The 13,630-nt window shown below is 34.3% G+C and overlaps 3 protein-coding genes across 4 annotated transcripts in view; all 3 read left to right on the forward strand.

The window, feature by feature from the left end:
• Window positions 1-61, forward strand: part of LOC109125218 (transcription factor TCP9-like) — a 2,760-nt gene extending 2,699 nt beyond the window's left edge. Inside the window, exon 2 of the mRNA XM_019245157.1 lies at window positions 21-61. Within this exon, the coding sequence (XP_019100702.1) occupies window positions 21-61 (41 nt within the window). The remainder of the gene's footprint in view (window positions 1-20) is intronic.
• On the forward strand, window positions 756-2,603 carry LOC104784757 (transcription factor TCP9-like). The gene has a single exon (XM_010509825.2). The coding sequence runs from the start codon at window positions 1,052-1,054 to the stop codon at window positions 2,114-2,116; it is 1,065 nt and encodes a 354-aa protein (XP_010508127.1). The 5' UTR covers window positions 756-1,051; the 3' UTR covers window positions 2,117-2,603.
• Window positions 8,388-12,091, forward strand: LOC104784758 (lysophospholipid acyltransferase LPEAT2). Of its 2 annotated transcripts, XM_010509827.2 has the most exons (14): window positions 8,400-8,978; window positions 9,158-9,338; window positions 9,428-9,487; window positions 9,681-9,844; window positions 9,936-9,999; window positions 10,083-10,151; window positions 10,244-10,339; window positions 10,484-10,528; window positions 10,739-10,809; window positions 10,921-10,987; window positions 11,112-11,162; window positions 11,275-11,385; window positions 11,470-11,517; window positions 11,605-12,091. In XM_010509827.2, the coding sequence occupies exons 1-14, from the start codon at window positions 8,512-8,514 to the stop codon at window positions 11,731-11,733; spliced, it is 1,623 nt and encodes a 540-aa protein (XP_010508129.1). In that variant the 5' UTR covers window positions 8,400-8,511; the 3' UTR covers window positions 11,734-12,091. The 2 variants fall into 2 exon arrangements, with proteins under 2 accessions (XP_010508130.1, XP_010508129.1); XM_010509828.2 differs by lacking the exons at window positions 9,936-9,999; window positions 10,083-10,151; window positions 10,244-10,339; ... (5 more) ...; window positions 11,470-11,517; window positions 11,605-12,091 and having other exon boundaries at window positions 8,388-8,978; window positions 9,428-9,485; window positions 9,665-9,807.

Here is a 13,630-nt window from a genome sequence, read left to right on the forward strand (position 1 = left end):
CTATCTTTTTCTGGTGGTAGGGTCCCCTCTTTCCGGTCGGTCATATGTAGTAATAGCCTAATGGTTCATCAAACCCGTTTCGGCGTTTAAATGGAGAACCTATGAACTCGAAACTAGTTTGAATCGGTTACAATCTAGTTAATGTCGAACTATGACTTAAACCGTTTTACTTTTTTTACCTGATTTCTAGTTCGGCTTGTATTGGATATGTTTGATATCTGGAGTGAAATATTATTTGTCCCAAGTACAAGTACGTAGGTATGCGTATATTATGAGAGCCGGTTAAGTTAAAAAAAAAAGGACGATAGGATTTTGGAATCCAGGAAAGAATTATTCCATAGACACTACTAATTAGCTTCTTCTTTTTCTTTTTGTTTGGTGGCGCAGCCTTGTGACCTACATAAATGGGGTCCAACCCCATGTATGGGGCTTACAGCTTTTTTCCAAGAAAGATATCTTTTACTTTTCAACCATTTGAAAAAGTTAAAACTTGACGGCTTTTACAAACACTACTGGTGATAGAACTTTTTTTGTAGCAAGAAGCTAGGTAATTAATTAGTTTGGGAGTGTACTTACTAAGTAACCGGAATGAATTTTTAATCAGACATGATGTCTTTAAGATTTGAAGCTTCTCTTTTAGGTTAAAACCAAGTATAAACACTACAGTTTTTATGAAAAAGATATAAAGTTAGCTGGACCCCATTGTCGAGATGGTCCCATAATTAAACTGATATAATAATAATAAGAAGATAGAGAAATGAAACGGGATTAGTCCACGTGGTAAAATCAGAATGATTCTTTTAAAGATCATCCAACACATCAAGACCGTTGATTTATTCCCGCATCAAAAAAGCGTTCAATACTACTTACTATTCTCAGTTTCTCACTTGCTCTCTCTGTTATATATAAAGAGAGACGACGAGTCCACATTTACTAATTAATCTCCTTGGACGTGTAACGCCGTTAAATCGATTCTTTCCCACTGCCATCCTCCGGTTTCTCCGTTTCGCTTTTTCGTCGTCATCTCCACCGTCCATTTATATTTTTTTCAATGGCGACGTATCATCAGAAGCAAGAAGAAGTTGGAGTTAAAGATCAAACTCTTAGTAGAGCCGTTGGAGTTCGAAACGTCGAGACTTCAAGACCTTTCCAAGTAAATCCTACAGTGAGTCTCGAACCCAAGCCGGAGCCAGTGATGCAGATGCAAGCTCCGTTGTCTTTAGCTCCACCGTCGTCGACTGGACCCCCATTGAAGAGAGCTTCGACTAAAGACCGTCACACTAAGGTCGAAGGGAGAGGGAGAAGGATACGGATGCCTGCCACGTGTGCGGCTAGGATATTTCAACTGACACGAGAGTTAGGTCACAAGTCCGACGGGGAGACGATTCGGTGGTTGTTGGAGAACGCAGAGCCGGCGATTATAGCCGCCACGGGTACGGGAACGGTTCCCGCTATAGCTATGTCGGTTAACGGAACCCTAAAAATCCCGACGACGACGAACGCTGATTCCGATTTAGGTGACAACCCGATGAAGAAGAAACGTAAACGACCTTCTAACAGTGAGTATATTGACATAAACGACGCCGTTTCAGCTTCCTCCGGTTTAGCTCCCATTACTACTACGACGACGACGACGACGATGATCCAACAACCTCCTGCTGCACCATCCACCACCGTAGCTCAGCAACATATGTATCCGATGTGGGCGATTCCATCAAACGCAGTGATTCCGACGGTCGGAGCTTTCTTCTTGGTTCCACAAATCGCTGGTCCGTCGAATCAGCCTCAGTTATTAGCTTTTCCCGCCGCCGCAGCTGCTCCGCCGTCGTCTTACGTCGCGGCTGTGCAGCAGGTTTCATCGTTGGCTAGACCACCACCTTCTCATCAGGTTTACCCGGGCAGCGGCGTTTCAGACGCAAGCGGTTCGAATTCATCAAGAACGACGTCGGCTATGGCTCCGAGCTCAAGCTCCGGTATAAAAACAGGCGGCTCATCGTCTTCTGTAACAACGACGCCGACGCACACGCTCAGAGACTTCTCGCTAGAGATATACGAGAAACAAGAGCTTCACCAGTTCATGAGCACAACAACAACAACACGGTCATCGAACCACTGAAGAAAAGAAAGGGAAACGACGGCGTATTAGCGATCGGGAAAAGGCACGTGGGCACGTGAAGAAGCGCACGTGTTAAGTGGGGCTAGAATTTAGGCAAGAAGTGGGGTCCATGTCGTTGGTGGGTCAACACGCACCAAAAAAAAAAAAGAGAGAGGGGGGGAAAGAGGGGCCACACGGCTCCCACCTTACGCATAGCTTCCGAGGCAGCCAGGTTGGGTGTGGTCCCTCAAAATGGTTAGAGCTATGTGGTCCGTATGAAGTAGGACCAGCTTAAAAGTATTATTCCGAAACGTTTTGGTGGGGGCTCACCACTTTGTCTTGACTTTTTTTTGTTGGTCTTTGTTGTATCATTTAATTGAAGCCTTCTCTAAGTCATGGTCCACTCAACAACAATTGTGATATTGATGTTTTTTAATTTTCATATAATCTGTAACAAAGTAAATATTTCTTTTTACCTAAATGAATTCTAATGTTGTTTTTCCTAAAATTGTTGAGGCGTTACTTTTTTAGATGATTTCATTTTTCTTATAAGTGATAACAAGAATGCTTTTTTACTTTTTTTTTTTGTTTCATAAAATTAAAAGTCTCGTCCGTGTGTATTGGCGGGACCTAGTAAGTAGGAGGCTTTGATTGTACCACCAATACGGCTACGTTTCGTGGGGCATGAAACCTTCCCACTCAAGGGGTCACGACCACAAGTTTAACGCTAAGGAAATAAAAGGAACAGGCTGGCGTGGGGTCAGACTTGAGCTTGTGTCTATCTAATCTTAACCGTTCAATTCTATGGTCTTGTCCTAACCCTTGATTCTATTTATTTCGTCCATTGTTTTAAACTTTTAAATAGTGAGTGAGTGGTAGTAGCCTTGCACAAGCTTAGTACAAATTAAGCTAATAATACTTACTTATTTGGTGACTTTGAAAGTATTTAGTATTTATATACAAATTCAATTAGACCTGTCAAACTGTAAATAAATTCCTAGGAGTTTTACATGTGAATATGGCCAAAGACTAATTATGATATAATTAAAGACACAAATAAAGTAAGTATTATTAGCCTAATTTTGTCAAATGCACATGTTATTGTCAATAATTTTTTTTTTTTATTAGCTTAATGTTATCAGTAAGAGTATCATAATGTGAACTTACCAACACTATATAACTCAACATTTATTTTATCATTTTAATTTGTAATCACTACACAAAACAATGTTTTTTTTTGTGTGTAGAGAGATGTGTTTGTCTCTGGCATGCCTTAAACAATATTTCTCTGTATTTCAGGAGACATCTATGAAAACAGAGACATCATCGGCCCAGCGCCTATCCGCCACCAACACAACCTTTGTAGCTTCTTCAAAGAGTTCTATAAGAGTAAGCATTAACCTACCTTTTTCACTCTTCAGCACCGGTGAATGATTCTCTCATTTGTTTTTTCTGTTTTCCCTTTTCGTGGACGGATTCTTTTCTTTTGAGTAGTTACTCGCCGGAATGAGAGAAAACGAGAGCTTTGTATAAACAACGCCAAAACTTGAAAAAAGGAAACAAAAAGATTCAACATCTCTTATTTGTTACATATTAAAAAAGAAATGATCAATCAATGATAAATTTTTAAAAATTAATTCCTTACCAAATCAATGTCCATAAAACGGATGTGCCCATTTGGACATGAACAGCGCAATTGACATCACTAGTTTTGTGTAATAGAGAATATGTTTGGATTGCTCTTTTTACACTTTGTACTTGTGCTTATCGCTTTCTCTTTATTCAACTCAGGGTCTTATGGGAGATTTGATAAGCCTATTAACCGATGATGTGTTGCTGTAACAAATACTGTTGAATCTTGCTATTTTGATTATTATAGATACACATAAGAAGAATTGAAGCCTTTTTGTTGTAACTACAACAGCAAAAATTAATCGAAGCCTTCTCTAAGTCATGGTCCACTCAACAACAATTGTGATATTGATGTTTTTTAATTTTCATATTTGTAATCTGTAACAAAGCCAATAGTATTTCTTTTTTGCCTAAATGAATTCTAATTTTGTTTTTCCTAAAATTGTTGAGGCGTTAACCTTTTAGATNTTATTGTTACTAGGTTTTAAAAAAGCCATGCTACGCGTGGGTTTATTTGATATATTTTGACAAAAATTATATATGATTGATGGCCGTAATGAAATATTATATTACAGAAAACTTTAAATTACTATTAAGGAAAAAACTAAATTTCATATACACAATTTTTTAAAATATAAAAATTAGCTGTGTTTTAAAATTAAATCTGATTAAAAAATCATGAATCTAACTCGACGTCAAGGCAAGGCGGATCAAACTGGTGTCCTCACATATCTTAACCATTTCTTTGGCCACGAGAAAAACGAAACAATTTTATAATCATAAATTTATCTCCTTTTTCATATTTAATTGATCGCTATCACCTATGTTTTCGTGTTTTTTTTATTTAATGTTTTCTTATTCTTCATATTCTTTCTTGTCATTTTCATTGTCAAATTTTATGGTAATTGTCATCGTTACTTTTACCATCCAGTTCTTTGTTATACTCTTCTTTTTGTTCTTCCTCGTCAACTTTTTCACATTCTTTCACTGAAAAAACCTTTTTTTTAGACTACCACACAACTTGTTAACCAATCAAACTCCAAGACTAAAATCATTTTTTCTCAAAAAAATTGTGCAATTCATGAAAACCAGCATAGTCAACACAAACACCCAATTTATAAATTTTAATTTTTTAAAAAGCTTTTAAATGTTAAGAAATTTTTAAAATATAAAATTATAATATTTTGAAACCTTTTTAAAGCTAAAAATTTTAGAAGTTTCAATATTTAAAATATTTTAAACTTTTAAAAGGTTCGAATATAATATTTGAACCTTTTTAAAAAGTTTCAATATTTATAATATTTTAAACTATTAAAATTTTAAAATTATAATATTTAAAAACTCTTTAAAAGCTAAGAGCTTTTAATATTTTCAATATTTATAATTTTTAAAAAAATTTTAAAACTTAAATATTTTAATATTTTTTTGAAACTTTTTAAAGTTTTAGTTTGATCAAATAAAAAACAGGATTAAACCGAATAAAACTTCTAAACTTGGACGCCTGATAAATCAAGCTTTCCTGCTCATTCGTTGTTGGAAGCATATTAATCTTATTTATACTGGTTTGAACCATTGTCTAAAAGTTTTCTAGCCAATGTAGGATATTGTACATAGTTTTTTTATTTCCATAAATTTTAAATTTTCCTTAGTCTAAAAAATTCTGGAAATTTAGAAAATGTTAATGAATGACATGTCAAATCCTGATAGGTTGTTCAAAATAATTCTTAATATATAAAATTCTATAAATTTCTAAAAATGTTAATTAGTGACATGTTGAATCCCTATTGATTATTTTAAAGTTTAGGTGGACAGCCTTAGAAGTTTATAACTCTTATTTTTATCGTATAATTTCATTTTATTTTTTAAGTGTTAAAAAAGAGCTTTTTTATTTTATTTTGTTTCATAAAAGTCTCGTCCGTGTGTGTATTGGCGGGACCTAGTAGTATAGGAGGCTTTGATTTTTTTTTTTTTTTGACAATAAAAAGAAAGTAGGAGGCTTTGATTGTACCACACTAAATACGGCTTTTTTATTCTATCTAATCTTTACCGTTCAATTCTATGGTCTTGTCCTAACCCTTGATTATATTGATTTCGTCCATTGTTTTAAGTGAGTGAGTGGTAGTACCTTAGTAGTTTAATTTTAGTTTTTGTCACGGTTTCTCAAGTCTCAACGCCGGACAGGATTTTTACTGTATAAGATAACTTTATTTATGTTCGATTATAAAGACTCAAGTGTGGTTAGTTAAACCATGGTTCTCCGTTTCTCACCGTTGGTTTATGTGTGTATGTGTGTTTTAGATATCAAGATATGTATGAAAGTAAAATATTAAAATGTTAAACACAAAGGAAAATGAATTATTGGAGGGCAGAGGCCTAAAACCAACTTGGTGGATGGGGAAAAAGATCCAGAAGTGTTGGCTATAGGAGTCCACGTGGACTCATACAAAAAATGACTTGTCCTTGTCGCTCTCTTCTTTTATTTTAGTGGACTCCTCATTTTTAAATTTATCCTTTTTAGCCTATAAAAACTTTTTTATTTTTTCTAACCAAAAAAAACAAAAATCAAATAAAAGGAAAATCTATGCCATGACATGGAAAAATTAAGCCCAAAAACAACTAATATAAGTGATAACATAACATTTAGGCCCAAACTTTTTAAGGCCTATTAATTTGTAACAACCGAAACAAAAAAAAAGGCTGGAGCGGATTGTATTTTGTGACAACAAAAAAAAACTCTTCTTTCCTGGGTCCTTCCCGCGACCGGTTTGCTTCAGTCTCACGACCGAATAAGTAATTCAAATCAGTATCGCTTAATTTTTGATGCAAATTAATTTGTAGTATTGGTAAAGTCAAGGTTATAAGCTTTGATATAAATTTGTTCTATATTGATACAAGGTGGTATTCAATAACAATATTGATTTGAATATAATTTTAAAAATATTATTTATTTTCTTTTAAAAAGTTATAATAAAGCAGAAAAAAGGAAATTGTTATTTAGATTATGATACTCAATCAGAAAATGTTAAAACTCCAGGAAAAAATCAATTAGACGTGAGATAACATCAAATTAGAAATATATTAAGAGCTTTACATGTGATTATGGCCAAAGGCTAATTATGATATAATTAAAGACACAAGTATTAGTTTAATTTTGTCAAGACAAATTTTACTGTAAAAAAAAAAAATATTTTATCAATAATAGCTTACTGGTGTCAATACGAGTATCATAATGTGAACTTACCAACACTATTCAACTTAACATTTACTTATTATTTTCATTTGCAATCGCTATCAAAATATCAATAAGATGAACACACCTCTCTATATTATTAGCATAACATTACTATCAATTTGTATGCAATGTGAATTAATTTCAGTTCATGACTTTAGATTGTGCCTTGCACAAGCTTAGTACAAATTAAGCTAATAATACTTACTTATTTAGTGACTTTTAAGGTATTTAGTATTTATATAAAAATTCAATGAGACCTAAGATAACATTAAACTATAAATAAGTAAAAAAATTTACATAAATTCCATAGGTGAGATGGCGTAGGCATGGATTTGCCTAGCCAAATCACCACTTGTCACATAAGCAATGAGTTTATCATCGGCCTAACGCTTGTCCTCCACTATACAAACAAACAATTTTTTACGTGTAAATATAATTTTCTTAATCTATAAAACTAAAGGGGTGTATTGAATTTGAAATTTTATGTCATTTAGTGAGATTTGTATTTAGTGGGATTTTAAAGGAATTATGATGATTTTAAATGGATTTTATGGAAATTTTCTGGAAAATTGTTGATAATTTTGTAAGATTTTGATTAAATTCCATAGGATTAACAAGTGGAAGAAAAACATGTCACTGTGAAACTCATATTAGAATTTTATTTGCATTGTGATTCGAAATCGAAGAAACAACTCAACGTTTTAGTTAAATCAAACAATTCTCTACCATTTGAGATTAAATAATATAATATTCCATTTGAGATTTAGTTATTATTATAACCATTATAATTCTTCTCCTTATGTTTTTGTATCCAATTTAAATAACCCAAAAGGCTTTTTGACACAAACATGTTCAAGTCAATGATTTCGACTTGTGCGTTATTATATTTGGTATGTCGACCAAAAAGAAAATGTCAATTAAGGGGTGGACACTGTCTTTTTTTACAAACTCTGGATCACAAAACCAACATCAAAAACATCCACGTTCCCATCTGAAAGGAATATTATCATTTTCATAAAACAAAGAAAAGAAAAATGGTGAATATGGTATTAATATCCTTTACATATATGTTTTTGAATGGGATACAAATGTCTAAGCAAAAAATTTATATTAAATAATAGTATAATATTCCACTTGAGATTTAGTTATTATTATTATAACAAGTCCATACCGTATCCATGTGCAATCATAATCCTTTATATACTACTAGTATAAATTACCTGTTCGCGTTGACGAAAAAAAAACTTAAATCGTTCGTGCCCCCTTGTTATTTGCTAAACAACAGCTGCTATATAAACAGTTGTTCATTCTCGTTAAGTTAATAATCTCTACTAATTCTAACAGAATAAACAAAGCTCAAAAACTAATTTACAGAGATATAATACTTATTATTTTTTATTAACAGATGAAAAAAAAAAAGAAAAAAAAAGGATAGTAAGAAAAAAACAAATAACATTCGACCACAAAGCAAAAAGGCTGTGTCAATCTCTCCCGCTCTCTCTCTCTCTATCCACCATCTCTCTGTGTTCTTCTTACACAGACGACACCGAGAATGGCGGATCCTGATTTGTCTTCTCCGTTGATCCATCATCAACCAGAGGTTGTTATCTCAATCGGCGTTGACGACGACGATGACTCCTCCTCCACCGACTCAGGACTTAATCATCTCCCCGCCGCCGTTGGTGTTGTTTCACGTGGTTTTCAATTCGACCATCGTAATAACCCTTACGGGTTTCTCAGCGAGACAGAGCCTCCTGTTCTTGGTCCGACCACTGTGGATCCATTCCGTAACAATACTCCTGGTGTTTTCGGATTGTACGAAGCGATTAAGATCGTGATTTGTCTCCCGATTGCTTTGGTTAGACTTGTTCTCTTTGGTGCTAGCTTAGCTGTTGGTTACTTGGCTACCAAACTTGCTCTTGCTGGTTGGAAAGATAAAGAGAACCCTATGCCTCTTTGGCGTTGTAGAATCATGTGGATTACTCGGATCTGTACCAGATGTATCCTCTTCTCTTTTGGGTCAGTTCTTTTGAACTCGGATCACCCCAAGTTTGTGTCTTTCTAGTCGTAGATTTAAAAAGTTACTGTTTTGCTGATTGAATCAAAAAAAGATTGTGTCTTTGAGTTTGAGGAATGGTCAATTTGGTTTTCAAAGGTGTTATATTGTTTGTTTGATGATCTTTCTTGTGGTTCTGCAGTTATCAGTGGATAAGACGGAAAGGGAAACCTGCACGCAGGGAGATTGCTCCGATTGTTGTATCAAATCATGTTTCTTATATTGAACCAATCTTTTACTTCTATGAACTATCACCGACCATTGTTGCATCCGAGTCACATGATTCACTTCCATTTGTTGGAACTATTATCAGGGCAATGCAGGTATAGGCGGCAGCTACCACTTTTATCTTAAAGTGTTTTCTTTGCGTATATATCAGCACATATTGTTTTAAGATGCTGTTACTTTGTAGGTGATATATGTGAATAGATTCTCACAGACATCAAGGAAGAACGCCGTGCATGAAATAAAGGTATAGAGTTTCTGTGACATGTTTTTGATTGATGTCTATTGTATTTTTTAATATTGAGTAACTCTGTTAAAGAAGTGATTGGTGTATACTACTACACCATTTTCATGAATTGTGAACTGTTTTGTGGTTGAAAAGGATTCAAATGGTTTTTTTGTATTTGATACGGAATATGCTTTCAAGGATGTAAATACAGAGAAAAGCTTCCTGCGATAGATTTCCTCGTCTGCTCTTATTCCCGGAAGGAACCACAACTAATGGGAAAGTTCTTATTTCCTTCCAACTTGGCGCTTTCATCCCTGGTTATCCTATTCAACCTGTAGTTGTCCGCTATCCCCATGTACATTTTGATCAATCCTGGTGAGACTCGTTCGTTTTTTTTTTCACACTTTACCCTTCTCTATAAAATAGACTGCCTCCTTACTGACTTTTCTTTTTATGTGACTTTCAGGGGAAATATTTCTTTGGTGATGCTCATGTTTAGAATGTTCACCCAGTTTCACAATTTCATGGAGGTAGGCAATGTGCATATCCCCGTCAGATTAGTCTGGTTTTAGACTTTCACTTAATTGGATAAACATATTTTGAAATTAAACAGGTGGAATACCTTCCAGTAATCTATCCCAGTGAAAAGCAAAAACAGAATGCTGTGCGTCTCTCGCAGAAGGTGAGTGTTGGTCGATATTATTATTTTTTCCTAGATTAATTGCTTCTTTTATGGTGAAAAATAGTCCTCATGGTGTTCTCTTATGAATACAGACCAGTCAGGCAATTGCAGCATCTTTGAATGTCGTCCAAACATCCCATTCTTATGCGGACTTGATGCTACTCAACAAAGCAACTGAGCTAAAGCTGGTATGTGCAGCTCATAAATTGTTTTGCTCTCTTGTATAGCTTTCCATGTTTTCTCTTATCTATATTTCGCCACAAGTCATGTATTTCACGGAAACTTGATAATAACTTCCCATTTATTTCATATTTTTTGTTCTGTTGTTGCAGGAGAACCCCTCAAATTACATGGTTGAAATGGCAAAAGTTGAGTCGGTAAGTTTATCATCTAGCTTTACAAGTTTGTTGCTTCTCATTTACATCGAGTAGACCCATATCTTTCATTAAGGTTTTGTAGGGTGCATAAATGTGCAGATAAATATGTCGAACTTCACTATTTTGATAGTGTCCTGTGGATATATTTCATTGAATGTCCCTATTCTCGTCTTTTTAGTTATTGTGTTGCTTTGTCTTTGTTCCTTCCAGCTATTCCATATAAGCAGCTTAGAGGCAACGCGATTTTTGGATACATTTGTTTCCATGAATCCAGACTCGAGGTAATGACTCTTCTAAGTAATTACAAAAGTGATATTATTATCTCTTTTGGCGTTCCAATGCTTGAAATATCAGATTTTACTACAGCCTCAAGAATTTTATCCATTTTGCAGTGGACGTGTTAGGCTACATGACTTTCTTTGGGGTCTTAGACTGAAGCCTTGCACTCTTTCTAAAAGGGTTAGTTAAGATAATAAATAAAAGAATTGCCTTCTTTGTGTGTCAATATGAATTATGCTTTGATCATCCGGTTATAGTTGTTTATGCCTTGAAAAAGTTACTTATACAAAGCATACTGTTGTAGATATTTGAGTTCATCGATGTGGAAAAGGTCGGATCAATCACTTTCAAACAGGTAAGTTGAGGATTTTTATATGAATCAATATCTTTGCCAAGAAATAACAAACTCTTGCAGAAATTCTCAGTATATAATCCTTAATACATCTTGCTGCTGATTTGGTCTGCAGTTCTTGTTTGCCTCCGGTCATGTATTGACCCAGCCGCTTTTTCAGCAAACATGCGAACTAGTCTTTTCCCATTGCGATAGAGATGGAGATGGCTATATTACAATTCAAGAAGTAGATTCAGTTCTCTTTAATTCTTCATACCTCTTTCTCATATTTGCTATTTAGGTTCTTATGAGTTGCTCTATTTTGGCTCAGCTTGGAGATGCTCTCAAAAACACAATTCCAAACTTAAACAAGGCCGAGGTAAGTGTAAATAGATTATTAATCCATGATCCATCTATCGGAATGAAAATCCAAATCTTGTAACTTGAAATTAATCTCATGTTTCAGATTCAAGGAATGTACAATTTGCTAGACGACGACCAAGATGAAAGAATCAGCCAAAATGACTTGTTGACCTGCTTAAGAAGAAACCCTCTTCTCATAGCAATCTTTGTGCCTGACTTTGCTCCAACATAACACAAAAGAAACAAAAATGGTGGCGAAGATTTGTGATCGGTGCGATGATATAAACTTTGTCTTTGTGGTATATTATACCTTTTTGTGTTGTCTTCTTTGTATGTCAGTCGTTTCAGCTAGTAAAAAGAAGAAGGGGATGCTAAGATTTTTGGCCTATACATACCCTCTCCAACATGGATCCATCCTTGGACTCTATAACTGCGTGTCGTCGTTTGCTCCTCTAGTTCTGAGCAAACTTTGCTGTATTTGTTCTTTTTTTCTTTCTTTTTTTTTGTCAATTTTGGGGTTACATTACTTATCACATATGTTGTATTATCCAAATTTCGAATGTATCAGTGTTATTTTTTAAATTATTTTACCCAAAACTCTTGTTAAAAAAACAAAAGAATCATATACTACTAGTTTGATTTTTTGACATCTGAGAAATCCAAATTAAATTAGGAGTATATACTCTTTTGGGTAGTTGCAAAGAATAAAAAGCCCAGGTGGGGGAAAGCTGACGCAAGCATAGTTTATAGATAAAATAAAATAAAAAAAGGAAAGGGAACCCACGAGCGAGAAAATCTGAAGATGAAACAAAGACCGTTGGATGAGAAGAGAGCATAGGGCGGTGTACAGCACGCTCTCTGTGGTCCCCTGCACAGAGGACGTGAATCTCTCATCTCCTCTTCTTATTACAGGACCCATGTGCCCGACATGTGTCGGTACCTCAACTGGGAAGTGGGAAGTGCCAACTCTCTCGACTCTCTCCCCCCCAGTGGCCATATCTAATCTCTCTCCTTCACACTCTCCAATTAACTTCATTTCCTTAACCCTCTTTATCCGACACTTTAAATTTTAATCACAATTCCTTAATCATGTACTTACTTACTTAAACTAAAATAGTACTATAATAAAACAAACCATATATTATACGGACTTGTATATATTTATAAAATATATATATATGCTTTGATGAATGAGGCTTGATTATTAATAGACAGATAGAGATATACAGTAAGTGGATTCCAAAGAAAAATGCTTATTAATTAATACATGTGCAAATGTGTATAGAGAGGCTATTGACATATAATTCCCCCCAAATCACGCGTCTACAAGAAAGTTAACCAACTAATAATGATTTTTTTGTCTATCTCGTAATTTGTTTTCGTTCGGTGGATAAAAAAGCTTTCATCTTTTTAGTTATGATAGTAGTAGTATAATTCATCATTTAATTATGATAAAAATTTATATATATATATACAAGTATAATTCTGTTATAACTTAAAAATCATTATCAACTACCATGCTTAAGATTCACAAACACCACTGTACCGGGATTATTATAGAGTTGTTTTGAAGAATTTTTACATTTTGTTCAACCATTGTCAATAATATAGTTTTCGTCAATGATGATTACTACATCTTCATGTTTTAAGAAAAATGGCTTACACGTTTTTTTTTTGTTCCTCTTCTGCATATTTGTAACTAACTATGTATATACATTTTTATTGGCTAAGCCTGTTTCAAAGTGAATTTTTCAGCTACCCTTATGACCCTTATCGCATGGAAACAAATTTATGGAAGACGAGAAAAACGCTTTTAGGATACTACTGATTAAATTAAAGATCGAGAGGAATGGAAAATGGACGAGACCAAACTACTGATGCGTGAAAGTATAGTGCACAGAAAATTGCATGGAAAATCAATCAAATTAAGGGCATCTTTCACATACTTTTAATGAGCTTCAAAACCTCCACCAAACTTAAGAAACCAAACAACAAAATCACAAATTTGTTATAAAAAAAAAAACAGTAGAAAACAAAAGAAGTAGGTTTTATGGACAACAAAGGAATCTGTCCTTTTCGTAGGTGCGTTCACAAATTAGAAACGTGATTTTATAATTAACAAAAAAAAA

Source organism: Camelina sativa, chromosome 5, assembly GCF_000633955.1.
Source record: "Camelina sativa cultivar DH55 chromosome 5, Cs, whole genome shotgun sequence".
NCBI classification, from domain to species: domain Eukaryota; kingdom Viridiplantae; phylum Streptophyta; class Magnoliopsida; order Brassicales; family Brassicaceae; genus Camelina; species Camelina sativa.